We start from the raw sequence: 22,071 nt of genomic DNA on the forward strand, positions 1-22,071 counted from the left end.
ATCTTCTCTTTTCTAGCATTCACTCGTATCTTTCCAACTTTTTTGATTCTCATGATTTTTTGCAATTTCATTCATCTTCTCTTTTCTAGCATTCACTCGTATCTTTCCAACTTTTTTGATTCTCATGATTTTTTGCAATTTCATTCATCTTCTCTTTTCTAGCATTCACTCATATCTTTCCAACTTTTTTGATTCTCATGATTTTTTGCGATTTCATTCATCTTCTCTTTTCTAGCATTCACTCGTATCTTTCCAACTTTTTTGATTCACATGATTTTTTGTGATTTCATTCATCTTCTCTTTTCTAGCATTCACTCGTATCTTTCCAACTTTTTTGATTCTCATGATTTTTTGCAATTTCATTCATCTTCTCTTTTCTAGCATTCACTCGTCATTTTCATCTTATTAATCCTTCTAAACCCCTTTCTGATCCATCATTCCACGTATTCTCATTTCTATTTTTCATTCCTTCTTGCATTTTCCCAATTCATTGATTTTGCAAACTTATTTGAATTCGCGTATATTTGGCAGATGTAATGTGCAAGGAGAAGGGACTTGGCTACCGCCTCCCGTCTCGTCTCTTTGTCATATTGTTTCGTCTTCTCTCACACTTGTGTCTCACTTAATTGTATCCAATAATAATGCATGTAATATTCTCATCCATGTATCATATTTAAAATTAAAAACAGCGAATTATAATTTTATGCATTGTTTACATTCAAATCACCTCATCAACCCGGCCTAGTCTGTTGTCAACTTCCATTTTCGGATCAAATAACTCCCTTATTATTAAGGCATGCAACCGAAGGATATTTCATATTTACTAAAAGAAACAATTATTACTTGATCTATCATTTTTCCAATTAGCATATTAATTCCAATAGTTTTATTTGAAAGGCTTCTTTATTATCATTATTATTATTATTATTATCATTATTATCATTACTAGCCAAGCTACAACCATAGTTGGAAAAGCAAGATGCTATAAAGCCCAAGGGCTCAAACAAGGAAAAATAGCCCAGTGAGGAAAGGAAATAAGGAAATAAATAAATGAGAACAAATTATCAATAAATCATTCTAAATTCAGTAACAACGTCAAAACAGATATGCCATTTATAAACTATAAAAAGACTCATGTCTGCCTGTTCAACATAAAAAACATTTGCTGCAACCTTGAACTCTTGAAGTTCTACTGATTCAATACCCAATTAGGAAGATCATTCCACAACTTGGTCACAGCTGGAATAAAACGTCTAGAATACTGTGTAGTATTGAGCCTCAAGATGGAGAAGGTCTGGCTATTAGAATTAACTGCCTGCCTAGTATTACGAACAGGATGGAATTGTCAAGGCAGATCTGAATGTAAAGGATGGTCAGGATTATGAAAAACCTTATGCAACATGCATAATGAACTAATTGAATGACGGTGCCAAAAATTAATATCTAGATAAGGAATACGAAATTTTAAAGACCGTAAGTTTCTGTCCAATAAATTAAGATGAGAATCAGCAGCTGAAGACCAGACAGGAGAACAAAACTCAAAACAAGGTAGAATGAAAGAATTAAAACACTTCTTCAGAATTGATTGATCACCAAAAATCTTGAAAGACTTTCTCAATAAGACAATTTTTTGTGCAATTGAAGAAGACACAGACCTATGTTTCTCAAAAGTAAATTTGCTGTTGAGAATCACACCTAAAATTTTAAAAGACTCATACAGAGTTAAAGAATCATTATCAATACGGAGATCAGGATGTTGAGGAGCCACTGTCCTTGACCTACTTACAATCATACTTTGAGCTTTGTTAGGATTCAACTTCATACCCCATAATTTGCACCATGCATTAATTTTAGCAAGATCTATTAAGGGATTCAGCAACCCCACTTCTACATTCAGGGGATGGAATTGATGCAAAGAGAGTAGCATCATCTGCATATGCAACAAGCTTGTTTTCTAGGCCAAACCACATGTCATGTGGATATGGTAGGAAAAGTAATGGGTCAAGAACACTACCCAGTGGAACACCAGATATCACATTCCTTTACTCACTATGGTGCCCATCAACAACAACTCTTTGAGATCTATTACCGCAAAAATCAATAATAATGCTAATTTTCCACCCACTCCCAACTGTTTGAGTTTGAAAACAAGGGCTTCATGATTAACACAGTCAAAGGCAGCACTAAAATCAAGGCCAATCATACGAACTTCCTGACCACAAAATATTTTATTTACTTGTACTTTGAGTTGAATCACATAACGTTAACCAGAGTTTCATTCATGTTGCCGATGCACGATATATTATAGTTTTTAGCTCTGTGGCGCTTGATCATGGAGCCTTAATAGAGACTTAGCAAAGAAACATTTCATTTATTACACATGAGAGAGAGAGAGAGAGAGAGAGAGAGAGAGAGAGAGAGAGAGAGAGAGAGAGAGAGAGAGAGAGAGAGAGAGAGAGAGCAGCTGTTGAAATGTAATCGAATGCACAGTTTTTGTTTATTCCTTTGAAAGAAACATTTATTATCATGATATTTAAGTTTTCAGTTTATAAAATAAGCTGTATTTCTGTTTACAAAAGTATAGATAACATACTGCGCAAGAGAGACACATAAGAAGTTGCGTCATGCTTCTAGAGTTGCGGCGTAGGCTACGAGTCTTGAACGAAAACACCGAACACTTACAGTGAGTACAATTAAGCTGTACGGTAGTAATATTACTGTACATATATTACAGTAATATACACTACAGTATCAGTGATTATTAGGTTACAGTACAGTATTACTAGATAGGAACAGCTTTTGTTATACAGAACAGTAAGGGGATGATGACGACTCGGTAAACTTTACCTTAGCACAATACAGTACTGTACTGTAACCTTACTGTGTCCAGTACGTAGTGTACATGTGTGCATATGTACTGTACACTGTATATATGATTATAAACTGTTGTAGAAACCAAAGTAAAACAATATTAGGCAGTATTTACTGTGTTGATCATCAGCTTTTGCATCCGCTCGTGGCAAAAGGCAGTGGCATGTAAACACACACATGTACAAAGAACAACAGAGAGAACATATTTGTATGATTAATAACAATGGCTATAAACGAACCATATGAAAACTATTATATAAACAATACGCCATTCGTATGTACGCATTATCTTGAAACAGTAACAAGACCTTCAGATCAGCACCACAGCTGATCGCAACCAAAGGGTAAACAAAAAAGTTGGTAATATCTGATTGCTAAAATGTTTCCGAAATTGAAAAATAGAATACAGTACAATAACGCTATATTAGAGCATATTATATCCTATGGAACAAGAAAATTAAATAATGATATACATTAAAAAAATATTGATAAAATACGACTAGGATGATTGCCGAATCATAATGCAGCCTGATAAATCTACGGAAATTTCCTTTTTTTCAGTTCGACATACGTCCATATCTGTCGAAAGTCGGCGACTACCTGTATTGTACAAATACATTTGAATCATTCAATATACCTAACCTAACTGTTAATACAGTACCTGTAAATTCAGTAGTTATTAGAACATAATGCAATTTTAAATGGAAAATAAAATAATAAATACATGAGTATAATATTGTACATATACAAAATATACAGTACCATATGCACTGTACTATTTTTATAGTTACCCTTACTATAGATATATTTTCTATTACTGATAAATAACCATTTTTCTTGAATTGAGCTCATTATTCTTAATGGGTGACTATTTTATTCTCGGCCTGGCTGGCAAATCTCTTCTTTTCATGAAACATTTTTTGCAATGAGTTGGAAAAGTCTCTGCATGTAGTTTCAAAGCATGGAAATTTCGTAAGCAGAAGCCTTCGTATAGTAAGGTATCATTGTATGTATACTTACTGTGGCCAAAAACTACAAATATAACTAAAATAAATAGGATTTTAATAACACTAATTTTTCACTTAACTGTATGCAATAATGATTGTAATATTCTTGAAATATTTCATTTTAATTTTTCATTGCTTCTCTTCTAGTTTGTTTATTTCCATTTCTTTTTGGGCAATTTTTTCACTGTTAGAGCCCTTGGGCTTATAGCATCCTACTTTTCCAGCTAGGGTTGTAGCTTAGCATAATAATAATAATAATAATAATAATAATAATAATAATAATATTGTAATAATAAAAACAATAATAATAATAAACATTATTATGAAATAAAAACACAGCGAATAAAGTCAGCCCTCTTTTTACGCGAGTTCCCCTTCACAATTTCATTCACACGCGACACAGTACAGCAATGTCTATTGAATAAAAAATCACATTCAAGATAAAAACTTGCAACGTGATGATTTCACATAGCCCACACTCCTTTACACTGGGAGTAATTCGTGCCACTTACTTGTCTCTCCACCAAGCTTGTCCCACCTCTCGCTGTAATTTACTGCAAACAGTAAATGACAGCTATTTTAGAAATAAACCGGAATTTGATTAAACTGGTGTTTCACTTAACTATATCCATCCAATAATAATCATATAATAGTCACACTTAATAAAAACATATAATCTATTCCATTGTTTATGTTTACACTTTCCAAATATGTTGAGTACCTCAATTTTTAGATCAAATAACTCCCTTATCATTGAGGTATGCTACCAAAGGATATTTCATATTTCCTAAAAGAAACAATTACTACTAAGACATTAATGTTTTGAGTTTATAAAAAAAGCTATATTTCTGTCTAAGAAAGTATAAAAATAAAACAATGTGAGTTTTAACAATGTTAACAACTTTACAAAATCTCCTCCCTCTTTTTCCCTTAACTTCTTTCTTTTATACGATATTTCCCACTATACTTTATTTGTGTTAATATTTATATAATAATATAAGATTCTGTTTAGAAGAATTTATCGAGTAAAAGCAACACTTTCTTCACCTTTCCAACATTCGCTAACGTATCCCAAGTCTCTCACTCTTTTATTTCCTTTAATTTACGCATTCACGTTACTTTACTCTTTTTATAACAAAACTTCATTTATCATTTTCATTTAATTATTCCTCTCATTCCCTTTTATATCATTATTCCTTTTCCAATCCCTTTTACTTGATATTTCCCACTATACTTTATCTGCGCTAACTCTTTTGTATTAGGGTAAGATTCTTCGCACACTCCCGCTTTCTGCAGCCTCTACCCTTCCACGCACCTCACTCACCCCTCCCTTCCTCCCAGCTCGCTCTTGTTGGCTCGTCATGTAATCTTCTCCTTTGTTTCATAATGCCTTGTCATCAGTTTTCTTTTTTCTTCACGCTTTGCTCCCCACGTTCTTTTTTCTGGGTCGACCTGTGGCGGCCGGTGAAAAGGGTCCTTCTAATATACACTTTTCTGATAAAACCTTCCAATTATACCAGAGAAAGATAAAAGCATGGAATGCAGAGGTTACTACCCTCGCGCGAGCACCTTGTGGGTGTCGTGTATAAAGCAAAGGCGCGGGAAAACCACTATTCACAGGCTGTCTTCCATTTAGCTAATGCCTTCGTCAAAGGGATGGGCCGATACAGAGGCACCAGCTATGCTACCAGAGCCACGCCACCCACGCCCCGACGCGAGCGCCATCTGAACAACATTCTTCTATTTTGGACTTGCTAGCATGTGTGTATAATTTTGTGCTTTCGGCGTTTTCCCTTTGGTGGATTTATTTCGTCATGACCGAAGCCCCATCTTCACCCATTCCAATGTTAAGTACCATAGTTTGTTTTGACAGCTTTTTGTAGTACCGGGCTTTTGTCCTCTTCCCAGTTTAGTCTGTTTTATCTCTACCGGCTGGGCCCTCCGCGTCGTCGGCGGCCATTGTTGTTTGCCTTGTCTTGCTGGGAGTTCATGTTAGTCTTGCCCGTTTGGTACTCTGTCAGTTAGGTTCTTGGTTAAGTCCCTGGCCTTATGCCTTTTTGAACCATTATTATTATTGTTGTTATTTTTTTCCCATGGTACTTTTTGCTAGCAAGTCCAGTCTGCGAACAAGAATAGCTTTCTGGCTTTATTATAGTTTAGTACTCGCCCGGCGAGGCGTTTGTCAGTGGACTATATCCCTGTAAATTGGTGTTAGCAGACGTTATTCTTTGTTCGTAGTCTTATATTTGAGGTTACAATTTTAATGTTATACGTTTATAATATTGTTGTGTGCTTATTAGGTTCTGATAGTGTAACCACGAGAGCGAGAGATTGGAGTTCCCGTTTTCTGTACTCAGTCACGAGTTACCCCTTTCTCTCGTTTTCTTTCTTAACCTCGGGGGTGTCAGTGGATTTCCCGTGTTCCGTTTTGTATGTTCAACGAGTTCTCCCTCCCCCCTCTCCCTCTACGGGTATATGATATCTTACGAGTTATTTAGTTTGTGGTTACTACTGAAATAGTTAGCGTTATTTAATAGGTCCCGTTCCTGTGTGAGTTATTGTTTTGGGATGTCATTAGGACCCCCCCCCCCTGTTCCCCTCGTAGTTCCGTCCTCTCCCCGTTACGGCTTGGGAGTAGGATCTGAACATTCACCCACTCCGCCTTGAGTTCTACTCCGCCATGAGAGATACTCAATGAGTTTGGAACTATTGTTATATATTGTTTAGATACAACCCTCTGGGAGGGCCTACATATATTGTTTAGATACAACCCTCTGGGAGGGCCTACATATATTGTTTAGATACGACCCTCCGGTGGCCCTTACTCCGGTCTCAGGCCACGGCCATATCCACACAAATATCCATTATTATTCACAATTGAATTATTATTCACAATTGAATTATTCAGGACCTTTCACCGACCTCCGGCTTCACCGGAGATCACCAATACGCTTAACTATTATATTAGCCTTAGCCTTTAGCTACTGCTTGTGTTTTATAATTTATTCTTACGGGCCTGTCACTGGTTACCCGACCCTCAGAGGTTCGGCAGACTGCATTAGATTCTTTATTCTTATTTTATTATTATCCCTTTATAGTGATACGGTCCCATTTCCACTGCTCAGACACACTCCGGTGCAGGAAACTTTTATATTTAATGTATTTTAGTATGGAGCTCCGGCTCTCAATCACTGAATTCCCATAAGCACACGTTTCATTATAACTAAACTCTGTTAGTAGATTTTTAATCCCTTATCAGAGTCTCAAGGAACATCCAGACTTATGTCTCCTTTCTTTTACAGAAGGTCCGTTGTACTGCCCAAGGATGCCCTGCCTCGTTCAATGACCCCGTTGGACATGACCTCTGTCGTTCACATGCACATTGCGCCATCTCTTTTATCCGGGAACCAGGACAAGCCCCTTACATGGTTTGGTTCCCGGAATTGTGCACGCTCTGTTACGAGTTGTCCTCAATACTCCTGAACGATGATGTAAGTGGGTTTTCGTTTTGTTCCTTGTTTATCTTTTGCAGACATTAATTTGTCCATTAATTATATATACATTGTATATTTCGGAGGGCGATCCCTCTCCTGCATCACTAATCACTACAAATCTTTCAGGCCGATGATGAGTCTCTTCGGTCAGCAAGGGCTGCTCTTCGTCCTTGGGTGTCGGGCTTCGGCAGGAATGCCCCGTCTGGCGCACCCTATCTCCTCGATGGAGACATGGCCTCCCATCTCTTCCCAGGCTCGACAACTGCAGCAGTCTCTCCGGAAGTTGCTGCCCCCTTAATTGAAGAAGTGAGAGCAACCATTTCCGCGGAGGATGAACCCCTCTTACCGCTGGACGTGGCAGATCTAGATATAGACGTAGAACCCATGGACGAGCAGGTAAGTGGTGCAGAGTTGGTAGAAACTCTTTTCTCGCCTACTCCTTCTTCTACCTCTTCCTTTCTCGGCTTTGATAAGCCTAAGGCTTCTCCTGGGGATCCCTCTGTCCCCGTACGACCCAAGGTGAAGCCACTAGGTACTTATAAGTCTTCAGCTTTGCCAGTGCCAACGTCACCGGTCCCCGGACCCTCGACTGCTCCTGATATTCCTATTGCTACCCGTAAAACCGCGACTCTTAATAAGTCCAAGTCTACCAAGTCCAAGACACCACCAACGGGTGGCTTTCAGGTACCCTTCTTCCCCGTCGAACTGATCAGGGATATCGTCAAGGAACAAATTCAACATCAGTCTGGGGCTATGACAGAGCTTGAAGATATGGTGGCTACTCTGATCCGCTCCGGAACTCAGATTCCGCCTCTTTCAGCCCCAGACGCATCGAAGTTACCTCCCTTCGATAAAAACAATCCTTGGAGGTTTGCCTTGCATGCCCCATACTTAGATGGTTCCCTAACTCTAGAGGGCATAGGCACCCGCCCTCTAGAGGACCTGGAATTCTACCCCCCGGAGCTAGAATTCCCATTCAATGGCTTCGCACGCTTAAAGGAGCATGCATTGGTCCGAATGGACAAGGTGCCAAAGGAAACAGTGATATTTCCGAAAGAGCCGGCCCAAGCTATCTGGGCCAGAACTCTATCAGAGTGGGGGTGTAATAACTCCAAGCTCACCCCACACAAAGGTGCCTTCACTATTTTTACGACGGCAGCGTCCATCTCTTTGCCGCTCATAGACAAAATCACAGAGCTGACAATACAGGCCATCAAGGAAGGCTCTTCCATGCCGGCTCTCAAGGAGACGGACCCCACCTCATTGCTTATTCCGAGTACCTCTGCAACCTGGGACGACGCGTCTTCTACCTTCACAGTGGGAAAGCTAGACCCAGACAGTGCCTCTACTCTTTTCTCTGAGAAGCTCCCCAGATTACTAGAGAGTCTTCTCAAAACTGAGTTCGAGACCCGTAATAGACTAGCTAGGTCCCTCCACTCCATCACCTCCATAGAATCCCTAGCATCGGTTGACCCAACGGAAACATTGTTCAGAGTTTTCACAAAGAACCTGCTTCTGTCCTACCAAATAGACCTCCACGACTTCTGGTCGGCTAGAGTTAGTTGCAGGAAGTTCGTTCTGTCTGAGGCTTCCATCAGACATGAACCGAACAGGCTGATAGCGTCCTCCTGCTGGGGTAAGAACCTCTTCCCTCAGAACGAAGTTGATAAGGTTCTTCAGGACGCGGCAAGGGCAAACCAAAATTTACAAGTAACGTGGGGTCTCTCGGCCAAAAGAAGGATCGAATCCCAGAAACAGACGTTCTTCAAGAAGAAGCAGAGGTTTATTCCTTACAAGACTGCCCGGGGTCACTCGTCGACACAGTCTTCCTCTGCTTCGACTTCTCAGCAACCGGCTCCCCCTCAGCAAGTAGTCTACCTCACTGCTCCCCCAGGTGCACAGCCCAACCCCACTTGGATGTCTTCTCCTGCATACAACCCTACCTACGAATCCTCCGGTTCCTTTCGTGGACACCAGAGAGGAAGCTTCAGAGGTAGAGGACAGTTCCGCCAGCGAGGCGGACCTAAAGCAAGGGGTGCTCGTGGAGGGAGGGGACCTAGGTTCACTCCCTCCTAATGATGTGTTGCCGGTAGGAGGGAGACTTTATCACTTTCGAGACCATTGGACCTTCAGCCCATGGGCTCACTGCATAATATCCAAGGGCTTGGGTTGGAAATGGTCACAGGGATCTCCTCCTCCACCAGTGACCTTCTCCCAGAGACCCACTCCCATCCTGGAAGAGTACACCACAGAGTTATTCAAGAAGAAAGCGATCAAACGGGTTAGATCCCTGAAATTCCAAGGCCGCCTGTTTACAGTTCCGAAGAAAGACTCGTCGGCTTTGAGAGTAGTTCTGGACTTGTCAAAACTAAACTCTTACATCCTCTGCGACAAGTTCCGTAAGCTGACTATCTCTCAGGTACGGACCTTACTTCCCCGTGGGGCCGTCACCACCTCTATCGATCTTACCGACGCCTATTATCATGTCCCAGTAGCTCGAAACTTCTCTCCTTACCTAGGCTTCCGTCTCGGCAAGAAAGCCTTTGCATTCAGAGTCATGCCCTTCGGTCTCAGCATTGCTCCCAGGATATTCACGAAACTGGGAGAGACAGTGCTCGAACAACTCAGAAACCAAGGGATACAGATCATCGCCTATCTGGACGATTGGCTCATTTGGGCCAAGTCGAACCAGGAATGCAACAGAGCTACGTCGAAGGTAATTCACTTTCTCGACAAACTGGGATTCCAAGTCAATCTCCGTAAGTCTCACCTACAACCATCAAGCCACTTCGAATGGTTAGGCATCCGGTGGGACCTTTCAAAGCACAGGCTCTCCCTTCCTCCCAAGAAGGTAAGGGAGATAGCTTCCAAGGTCAGGAACTTTCTCAGACACAAACAGGTGTCCAGAAGAGCTCTAGAACAAATCCTCGGCCTTCTCCAATTTGCCTCACTAACCGATCTCCTATTAAAAGCCAAATTCAAAGACATCAATCGAGTTTGGAGGAAGAGAGCTACAATACCTTTGAGAGACAAGATCTCGAAGATCCCCTGTCTTAAAAATGAGACTACGACCATGGTTCGAACGGAGGAACCTCTCCAAATCGGTTCCTCAACAGTTCCCCTCTCCACAAGTGACAATTCATACCGACGCGTCTCTGAGTGGATGGGGGAGTTACTCCCAATATCAGATGTTTCAGGGCTCTTGGTCACCCGCCATGAAACAGTTCCATATCAATGTTCTCGAAGCCATGGCAGTGTTCTTGACCCTGAAGAGAATCTCTCCTCAGAGGTCGACCCACATCAGAGTGGTCTCAGACAGCACAGCAGTAGTACACTGCATCAACAAAGGAGGATCCAAGTCACCCAACCTGAATCAGATCCTGGTCACTATCTTCGCCTTGGCAGCCGACAAAAACTGGTTCCTGTCAGCAACTCACCTAGCAGGAGTCCAGAATGTGATAGCGGACTCACTATCCAGGACAAAACCACTGGAATCGGAATGGTGCCTAGACATAAATTCCTTCTGGTGGATACTCAGGCTGGTTCCAGGTCTCCAGGTAGATCTATTCGCGACCCAACTCAATCACAAACTCCCCTGTTATGTGACCCCGAACCTGGACCCTCAGGCTTATGCCATGGACGCATTAACCCTGGATTGGAACCATTGGAGGAAGATCTACTTATTCCCTCCAGTGAATCTTCTACTGAAAGTCTTACACAAACTACGCTCCTTCCAAGGGGCAGTGGCTTTAGTTGCACCTCACTGGCCAAAGAGCAGTTGGTTTCCTCTCCTCCTCGAGTTGAAACTCCGTCCCTTCCGGATCCCATTCCCCAAACTGACCCAAGTGGTCCAAACTCGGACTGTGTCAGATTCTTCAAGGATAGCCAAAACCCTAACTTTGTGGATTTCATGAAGTTTGCGGCTCGTAAGGATGCGAACATCGACCCGGATAATGTCCTCTTTACAGAATCAGACAACAGGGACTCTACGATTTGCAAATATGATTCGGCAGTTAAGAAACTAGCAGATTTCTTAAAGTATTCAGACCATGCTGTTATGACTCCTAATTTAGCCATCTCCTTCTTTAGGTCCATATTTGACAAAGGCCTAGCAGCTAGCACTATAACCACCATTAAGTCAGCTTTGAAGAAGGTCTTCCTGGTTGGGTTTAACATTAACCTGGCGGATTCTTATTTCTCATCTATTCCAAAAGCATGAGCTAGGCTTCAACCTTCGGTTCGCCCACAAAAGGTCTCTTGGTCTCTGAATGATGTCCTCAAACTCGCCTCAGACACGGACAACGAATCCTGCTCCTATATCACTCTTCTTAGGAAGACTTTATTTCTAACAGCTTTGGCCTCCGGTGCTAGAATCTCAGAACTAGCAGCTCTCTTACGAAACTCGGAAAACATAGACTTCCTCCCTTCAGGTGAAGTACTTCTTTCTCTAGACAGAGCTTTCCTCGCTAAAAATGAGGACCCCCAAAATAGGTGGTCCCCTTGGAAAATTATTCCCCTTCTCCAAGATACTTCTCTATGTCCAGTCACTACTCTCAGGGCCTTTTTAGCTAGAACTGTCACCCGCTCGTCTGGCCCCTTGTTTATCAGAGAACAAGGAGGTACTATTTCCATTCAAGGTATTAGGCAACAGATCCTATACTTCATTAAACAAGCTAATCCGGGATCATTTCCCCATGCTCATGATATCCGGTCAGTAGCTACCTCCATCAATTATTTCCAAAATATGGATTTTGATGACCTTAAAAAGTACACGGGTTGGAAATCTCCTATGGTCTTCAAACGCCACTATCTAAAGAACTTACAGGCCCTTAAATACCCAACGGTTGCGGCTGGGAGCCGTATCTCTCCCCAGTGATCTCTTGTTCTTCCTTTCATCCATCTCTTTTCTTCTCCCTCCTACCCGCCACTCACACCACGACGCCGCTTCCTTGGTGGTTCGTTAGCCCTAGTTTATTACATTTTAGGTTAATATGATTGTAACTATTAATGTGTCTACCATAATTTTAGTGTTGGGGTATTCTTAGCCATGTCAGTTTTATTGCATGTTGTGCTCTGATACTCGGAGACTTCCTTGTTATCATGTTTGTTTAGCCTTACGCTCACTATGTCCTGTGGCTAGTTTATGATTTATGCTTACTTACCTTAATATAATATATGGTTTTCCTTACATGGTGTTTTTTCTCTCCCCTCATTAAATTACTAGTTTTATTGGGCTTGGAAGGCAATCTCTGGTACATTTTTACCGGCCGCCACAGGTCGACCCAGAAAAGGGATTTTGACGAAGGAAAAATCTATTTCTGGGGAGAAACCTGTGGCGCCCGGTGAAACCCTTCCCTATTATTTTGCACGATCCCACCCTTTCCTTGCCAAGCCATCATGTCCAATACAGAAGGATGTTGTTCAGATGGCGCTCGCGTCGGGGCGTGGGTGGCGTGGCTCTGGTAGCATAGCTGGTGCCTCTGTATCGGCCCATCCCTTTGACGAAGGAATTAGCTAAATGGAAGACAGCCTGTGAATAGTGGTTTTCACGCGCCTTTGCTTTATACACGACACCCACAAGGTGCTCGCGCGAGGGTAGTAACCTCTGCATTCCATGCTTTTATCTTTCTCTGGTATAATTGGAAGGTTTTATCAGAAAAGTGTATATTAGAAGGACCCTTTTCACCGGCCGCCACAGGTCTCTCCCGAGAAATAGATTTTTCCTTCGTCAAAATCCCTTAAGTATTTGTTCACTTCACTTAGCGCTTACCTTACTGCCATCGTTTGTCTTTTTCCCTTCCATGTTTTTCCTAATTCTTTTCCTCGTAATTTTCCTGAACAGTTCTGCCTCTCTCCTGGCCACCGTTCTTACTCTCAACCCCCCATTCCTACGTCTCATAGACGATTCATCCTCAAAACAATTGCTACCGGCCCCCTCCCCAATGGGTATCTTTCTCAAAAGTAAAATTATCAAGAATCATGCCTAAAATTTGATAAGTCATACAGAGTTAAAAAACCATTATCAATGCTGAGATCTGGACGTTGAGGAGCAACTGTCCTTGACCTACTTACAATCATATTTTCAGTTTTGTTAGGATTCAACTTCATGCCCCATGCACTAATTCTAGCGAGATCTCTATTAAGAGATTCACCAGCCCCAGATCTACATTCAAGAGATGGAATTGATGCAAAGAGAGTAGCATCATCTGCATATGCAACAAGCTTGTTTTCTAGGCCAAACAATGTCGTGTATTTAGTATGAAAAGTAATGAGCAAAGAACACTACCCTGAGGAACACGAGATATCACATTCCTATCTCACTATGGTATACATCAACAACAACTCTTTGTGACCTAGTACTTAAAAATTCAATGATGATGCCAACAAAAGACCCACCCACTCCCAACTGTCTAAGTTGGAAAACAAGGGCCTCATGATTAACACGATCAAAGGCAGCACTAAAATCAAGACAAGTCACTCGAACTTCCTGACCACAATCAAGGGATTTCAGTACAGCATTGGAGATTGTAAGAAGGGCATCACATGCTCCAAGGCCTTTACAAAAGCCAAATTGCAAACTAGGGAACAGATGATTACCTTCCGCAAACCTATTTAGACATTTTCCCAAAAGACGTTCAAAAACTTTAAATAATATGCGAATTATCAAAATTGGGGGTAATCAGTTGGACCTGAGCTACCAGAAACACATTTACATAATGGAGTAACACTACTGATTCTCCAAGTACTGAAAGTGCTCCTCTTCTTGCTAACTTGCATAAAATAACATAACTTTGGAGCTAAGAGATCTACATTTTTTATAAAAAACAAAGGAAAAATACCATTTGGGTCTACACCTCCAAAAGCATCAATGCCCACCAAGAGAGCATTAATTTCCCAAGATTGAAAACCTGAACTAGTTAGTTTAGCCTCACGAAAACAGGAATGAGGAAGATCAAGTCTGCAATATAGATTTACATACTGTATAACATACCTATAAATTTGTGATGTGCTGTGAGAGTGATAAGGGAATAGTGAAATGGCTAAGGATTACTGTACTTTATACCAGCCATAAAGTATTCCAAAGTGAAGGGCCAATGAATAAGAAAGTACCAGCCGAGATATAGAAATGAGTAGGCTCACCTGTATAAGAAATCCAGTATATTCATTTTCTATTAGTGATGCTAGTAGATTGCCCTTTGAGTTTGCTAGGCTATTTCCCCATAAGGAATTCTGCTGGTCATATCTCTCAGATGAAAAAATTGAGGGAGGTGGTTTATCACTCACCCACATCATCAAAGCAGGTAGTACTGTCATTAGGGGGCAATTAAGTAAACAGATGGTGTATTTCCTAATAAGATCTAAAAGTTTTAAGGTAATAGGGGAGAGGAAGAAAAATAAGATAATATAGTGTGCCTGAGTGTACCTTCAAGCAAGAGAACTCTACCCCAAGACAGTGGAACACCATGGTTGAGAGGCTATGGCACTACATAAGACTAGAGATCAATGGTTTGATTTTGGAGTGGACTCCTAGAAGAGCTACTTACAGTAGCTAGTGTCTCTCTTCTACCCTTACCAAGAGGAACATCGCTGTTGAGCACTTGAGTGAAGAAGACTCGTTTGGTAATCTCAAGTGTTGTCAGGTGTATGAGGACAGGAGGATATGGAAAAATAGACCAGACTATTTGGTGTATGTGTAGGCAAAGGAAAAATGAGCCATAACCAGAATCAGGGATCCAATGCAGCACTGACTGGCCAGTCAAAGGACCCAATAACTTTGGCGGTGGTATCTCAATGAGCGACTAGTGCCCCCACCATCGATTCCAGGTACTTCCTCTGGTGTGAAGGCAGACAACTCGCAATCCATACAACCAGAACCAAAGATACCTGTCCAAGGTTGAAACTTTGTCAATGCTCAGGAGCACGGTCTTTCTCTCATGTTCATAGAGAGATTGCTTGAAGTCTCAAAAGACTTCTTGCGATCAGTCTTCCTGGACTTCTTTCTTTTTTTCTGGAAAGAAGAAGCATCAGAATTGGAAGATGAGGAAGAAGAATTAGTAAAGAAATAGGACTGCTTCTTCCCCTTGCTGGCCTTCTTCTGTGTTGAGGTCTGGGTGCCCAACGAAGACTCTCCCATAGGTGTAGAAGATACGAGGGCTTCCATCCTGTTCGTAATGCTAGTCATGCAGTTAATTCTAATAGTCAAGCCTTCTCCATCATGAGGTTTAATACTACACAGTATTCTAGAAGTTTTATTCAAGCTGTGACCAAGTTGTGGATTGATCTTCCTAATTGGGTAGTTGAATCGATTGAACTTCAAAAGTTTAAACTTGCAGCACGTTTTTATGTTGAATAGGCTAAAATAAGTCTTTTTATAGTTTATATATAAAATATCTGTTTTGGTGTTGTTACTGTTTTTAAAAGTTTTTATTTTAATTAATTGTTCATTATTTCTCAGATCGTTTATTTATTTCCTTATTTTCTTTCCTCACTGGGATATTTTTCCCTGTTGGAGCACTTGGGCTTTTGGCATCTTGCTTTTCCAACTGGAGTTGTAGCTTAGCTAGTAATAATAATAATAATAATAATAATAATAATAATAATAATAATAATGATAATAAAAATAATAATAATGATAATAATACTGTAACTGGAATCTCTAGGGTCACTATCACAGGCACATTATTATCTAACATCAGTGACTGACTGATCCTGTGAGACCACACACATGCTGCAGATATGAAAAGTCATAATAAGAACGTATCTTCCTCTGCAGGAAGATTGTGTATAATTACACTCAATTGCCTAAGGAGTTTATGTTCAGTCCATGAAGAACAATTCACCAACTGCTGTTACAAGTAGCAAACTCACAACTCACCTTCTGACCTACAGTGAAGTGGAGATACCAATTAATGCAAAACTCCAAAATTAATCAATAATTGATGATCAATATCATCCTAGGCTCATGATCACAAACCTGCCCTGAAGGTATGGAAGAAAGCTGATGGGTACACTATCGGCTCGGCCTACAGCTAGGCTTACAATCGCTCCCCGACCCAAAGTTTACCAATTGGCAGTGAGCTCTGTATGTAGTGGCATACTGAAGACAAGAAACAACTTTCCAATGTCACAATAAGGAATGGGAAAGATGAGCACAATACGCAACCTTCCACAGGCCTCCATACTTACAATTAGCTTGACTGATCGAGAAGGTACCAGTTACCAGGAAAATACCATCAATACCTTCCAAAGAAGAAGACCGATCACAAGTCTTAAGGAATTAAGAAAAACTACTCTCAACAGGATAATCCCCTTCGTTATCTTATTCCTCAAAGGAAGTGCCCAGTGAAAAGAAAGGAAAAAGAGAGAAATCGGTAAAGGAAGAGGAGCAAGATCATACAACCCCTACTTCCCTTTATCAATGGGAAGCGCTGACACTAGTACATTACTCCACAGTGTTCACACTCCCCCACATCGGAAGATGATTACTAGGGCATGAAGGAACGAGCAGACGACACTCACCCTACATTAGGTAATTTCCACCGAGCAAAGCAACATTGCCAAGTGAGTCGAGTTACACTACTAGAGAAGTTCATCATTTCCCTGATTGAATACATGAGCAAGCTTTTCCAGAGAAAACTGTATACAGTAGGGTCCCGAATTATGCGAGAATTTGGTCGATCAATGACCTCGTATAAATGGAAAATCGTATATTTCGAAACACACAACAAACAGAAATAATTCCATTGGGGCCATGGCAACCAGCAACTTGCCTATTCAAACGTGTTTACTTCCCATTTCCAATACTTTCGATGTACTATACTATATTTTTTTTATAATATGAAATTGTTTTTGTGGATAAATCAAACATTTAATACACTTTAAAGTTCTAATAACTTGAAAAAGGTTAAAATTACAACCAGGATGGGTGTAAACACCGTATATTTCCCGTTATAACACGACCCATAATACAGACAAATTTTAATGTTTGTCATATCTATTATATAAAACAACTGGTGAATAGAAGCCCATCACTCTATAGACTAGCTTTCGTTGAATCATTGAAAATTCAGAATTATCAAAATAAAAGCGCTTTTATATCATGCATTTCCTAAACACGCCAAAAAGCACAATAAAAAACGACAACCAATGTTTTGTTTACGTTTATCTGTGATCATAACGAAGAAACAGACGCATTTACACATCTGTGTATAGGTTAGTTTTTGCATCGACAGCAATCTTACCAAGTATTGATTATATGTTGATTTTGTTATTACCAATGTTCTACTTAATTTTTCTTAGAATTTCCAAATAAATTAAATGAATGCCATTTATATAATGTTTATCTTTATGACGCCGCCTGAAACGGAAACCTTCCATTCGTTTACTGTACGCTCCATCTTCGATCATAATAAACAAACGAAGGCATTAATCACGCATGATCAAAGTGATAAATAATGATATTAAAAGCTTTTAGTAAATATGTTATTACAAATATTATTTACCGTATCTATATATAAATTCCTACATACGTAGCAAAGCAGGAAAACTTTTTTGTTTTCTTTTTGCGTGTAATCAACAATAACAAACTGCCGCTAATGACAGAATGATAATTTACGATAATTCTAAACTGTTACGAAAGATAATGGTCCATTTCATATCCAAAATACTTTTCCTAACGTCAGTTATAAGTCAACTTGTACCCACCTCAATTATGGAACCATCAGAAAAAAGTAAAAGAAGAAGAAAGTACTAGGCCGGGTTTTAAAGTCATCGAACAATAAGTTAACGCTATAACGTTCAATGTGACAGACATGGTGCAAGTTTGGAGAAAGTAAGGAAAATTGAATCATGATGAATTTCTAATATAATTAATACTTTGTGAAGCCACAAAATTCATTTGTTAGAGAGATAGGGGTAAAAAATGAGAGGTAGCGAAAGGTAGCCTAGAGAGAGAGAGAGAGAGAGAGAGAGAGAGAGAGAGAGAGAGAATTTTAATAGTACTAAACAAAAAATATGATAGATTAAAACACATTGGTGCTTATGTAATATTAACTAACTGTATAGATGGTTTGAATAAGTTAAGAAATGGTATAAACAATACTTTGTTACTGTATTCGTACGCTCCCAAGAGCGGCAACTAGACATCAGCTGATCTGATCACAGCCAGAAGTAAAACAAAAAGAAGTCAGCAATACTCAATTTTTAAAACACTCCCGAAATTAAAAAAACAAATGCACATGTTTTCTTATAGCGCAATTAACTATTTAATGAGTAGCAATTTTCTAGAATAAAATGATGTTTCCTAAAAAATTGTGGTTTGCTGACGAAATCGGATACCGTATTTTAAGCTATGATTGAAATGGATGTATACACGGTATAATTTTTTCGTTTCGTATTTAATCGACACTTTAAGAAACCCGATTTTGGTTTCTTCATCTATTTGTAAGTATTGTATAACACAGAGAGAGAGAGAGAGAGAGAGAGAGAGAGAGAGAGAGAGAACCAGCTGTTGTAATCGAATGCCGTGTTTTTGTTTTGTGTACTTCCTGAAGCGAGGAATTGATCGCCACAACTAACAATAGTCATGTTAATTTCATTCCTAAACTCAGGTTGCCATATGTGAACTAAGGTTTTATTTCTTACAGAGAGAGAGAGAGAGAGAGAGAGAGAGAGAGAGAGAGGGGGGGGGGATTTTTGGCATAAAATATCTCTCTCTCTCTCTCTCTCTCTCTCTCTCTCTCTCTCGAGAGAGAGAGAGAGAGAGAGAGAGAGAGAGGGAGAGATTTTTATAATTATATCGTGTACTCTACAAAACCAATCTTTGCAAATCAAATGTATACTGTTTAAAATATGACAAAATATTGCCGAATCGTTACCGAAGTATAGGCTATTCACTGCCGATAAACGAACCCAGTCTACTCGTGAAAACCTTCAACGCCCGAAGGGAAAAATAAAGCTTTAATATATACTGTACTAAACAAAAATAATGCTTCAATATACCATCATTAACACTACCATTAAAATTATCGAAAGGTTGGAGAAAGATAAAGATTGCTGAGAACGTAACCACAATTCTGTTTACATTTTGCAAGCTGGACTCGCACAGTTAACAGTTGATTTCATTGTTGATGTGGAATTTTATCCTTAAATAGGCTATTTATTATGAAACTATGTTAATAAGATGTAATGTTAATATTATTTTGTAACATTTATTATAAATCACCGTATTTAGGGCTACCAATATACTTAAAGAGACAATAGATTTGATACATTTTGTAGTGCTTGACTAGCAGACTTTGAACAGCTTCGCAGATACAGAAAATTTATTTTTGAAAAATAGAGGTCGCATAAAAGGGGATTCGTATAATTCGAACACGCGTAATTCGGGACCGTACTGTACATTCCCTCCATTCACAAAGATACAAAAAACATGGGACACAAGCTTTGTACCTTAGTAAGAACAAAGTTCTATTTATATGTTTACCTTCAATGTGCTTAGGCATCCAAGTGCAAGTGTTCACAAACACTATCCCAAGCAAAGTAAGAAAAGATCCCATACTCAGACTGATAACAAAAGTGACGTGATACAGTCGAGAAGGCAGGTGACTCCCCCATCCCTGTCCTGCTAACTACAGACACTACCTGCTCCATGCTCCACTGAAGACAAACTACTATTTAAAGGATGAAAGGTTTATATCCATCCCAGAAAATTAAGAAGTTCAAATAAAACTGAGTGCAATATAAAATAATATAGACACTTCTAACTGAATCAGGCAGAAAATATTAAGATTTCAAACAGTTTGAGATCTCTCTTGTCTGTCTCAAGACTTCAACACTGCGATACTTTTTCCTATTGAAGCCAAGCAACTACGTTACAGCAGTTGTTCAACAGCAGAGTAAAAATACAGTAATAGGAATGTCAAGGGTGACTCAGCAAAAGAATTCATAAAATCAGATATCATATTTTTCATATGATTTGTAACTATGAAATTCACTTCAGATTTAAAGGACTCACAATCTACTTTTACGGAAGGAGGAGATTTAAAATATAGGGACCATTGAAAACTTGTTAATCTCGACCAAAGTCTCCTGATCATCTATACAAATACTAGTTTAGCGAGATGCTAATTTCTCACCATGCTTTATATCCATCTCTCTCAATCCTTAGCTTATATCTTTAATAGTAAGATATCTGAATTATCAAAGGTCAACAAACTCATCAGCCTGAACATTACTTACCCAAGAAATGGGAATCAAATCCAATAGAGAATAAACTATTTGAATTTAACTACTCAAAATCATCGAATCTTGGGAGGACAAGATATCATATATGATGGATGGTAAGGTAACTGAAGAAACAAAAACACTCACAAAACCAACAGAAAATTGCAAATTATCAATGGTTAAGAGAAAAAGCACACAACACATATAAACAAGAAGAATGTTATGTGGGGTTGGAGTGTGGTAACTGCTGATGAGAACACAGGATAAATGATTTTATAGTTTCTTGTTGAATTCTGAGAAAGCTTCATTGAAATACAGTTTTTACTAATGGTTTGATCCTTATATACCTTATCAAATAACATCAGAAAAATTTGCTCTTGAATGCACTGTTTCATTTTGAGGTTTCTTTGTCTAATAACCATGATTTTCTTCAATGGATAGGATGAGAATCCCAAATCTTATCTTTAAACCTCCATTACGTACAATTCTAAAATTCTAGTATTCGTAATTTTGGATATTCACCTTACTCAAAAAATTTTTTTATGAAAAGATTGCCATTTGAATTAAATTTATTATATATACCTCCGATTAGTCAATCTACTTTGGTGTCCCAAGTTCATTTCTTATCTGTTACTAAAGGTTTCTGAGCTTAACCTTACCCTGTCTAGAAAATCACTTTCAACATATTTCCATAACCAATAGATATGAAACAGAAGAAAGTTGTTACATTTATGAAACATTGCTTATTTCATTTTATTACAAGATAGCCTAGCTGTAACCTTTTTAAAGGAATCATCAGCTTATTTTTACAAAGAATGTTACAGAAACCTTTCCGCCGTTATTCTGTAAAAGGAAAAATTCTTGAAATGCACTGTTAAATGACAGCTGTGTTCGCTCTATAATAAACATCTGAAATATTCAGGGTAGAACAACTTTTATTGGACTTTGCTTCTGGCATTAAAGACTTTTACTGATTATGATAATGCTAAAGCATTCCATGATTACTTCCAACTAATGAAGTAGACATACGCACAAATATTTTTGTCTGAAGAATGGGTGAATTTCCATCTTGAACAGACCACTCCATTTCAACTGCTTTAGTTCCAACAGGGCGTACCTTGGTGAAGTTCACTTCTGGTACATCTGGAAAAAAAAAAAATTATTTCAATGTTTAAAGAGATCTTAGGCTCTTACTTCTCTACAATGAACAGATTAAACATCCTATTCTAATAAGAAAAAATCCTAGAAATTTCCCCTGATGTAATAATATGATCTCACCTTACCTAATGCTTCTTTACCCTTGCATGTGGCTATCATCTATGAGTAGTACTACCTCCCTCGTAGCAATCAGTCGTCCGTGTCTGGGAGCATTTAATCACCAACACAAAACTAAACCATCAAAGAAGAGGATAGAGGGCATGCAAATTTACCTCAGTAATTATGGAAATGATAAATTTATAAAGAAAAATATCTTA

The 22,071-nt window shown here is 39.2% G+C and overlaps 1 protein-coding gene across 1 annotated transcript in view; it reads right to left on the minus strand.

Moving 5' to 3' along the window:
• Ptp69D (Protein tyrosine phosphatase 69D) overlaps positions 1–21,745 on the minus strand; it is a 651,708-nt gene extending 629,963 nt beyond the window's left edge. The window contains exon 1 of the mRNA XM_068380055.1: positions 21,630–21,745. Coding sequence (XP_068236156.1) covers positions 21,630–21,683 — 54 coding nt within the window. The 5' untranslated portion in view covers positions 21,684–21,745. The remainder of the gene's footprint in view (positions 1–21,629) is intronic.
• Positions 21,746–22,071: the final 326 nt, after the last annotated feature.

The sequence above is a fragment of the Palaemon carinicauda genome, chromosome 9 (assembly GCF_036898095.1).
Source record: "Palaemon carinicauda isolate YSFRI2023 chromosome 9, ASM3689809v2, whole genome shotgun sequence".
Taxonomy (NCBI): Eukaryota; Metazoa; Arthropoda; class Malacostraca; order Decapoda; family Palaemonidae; genus Palaemon; species Palaemon carinicauda.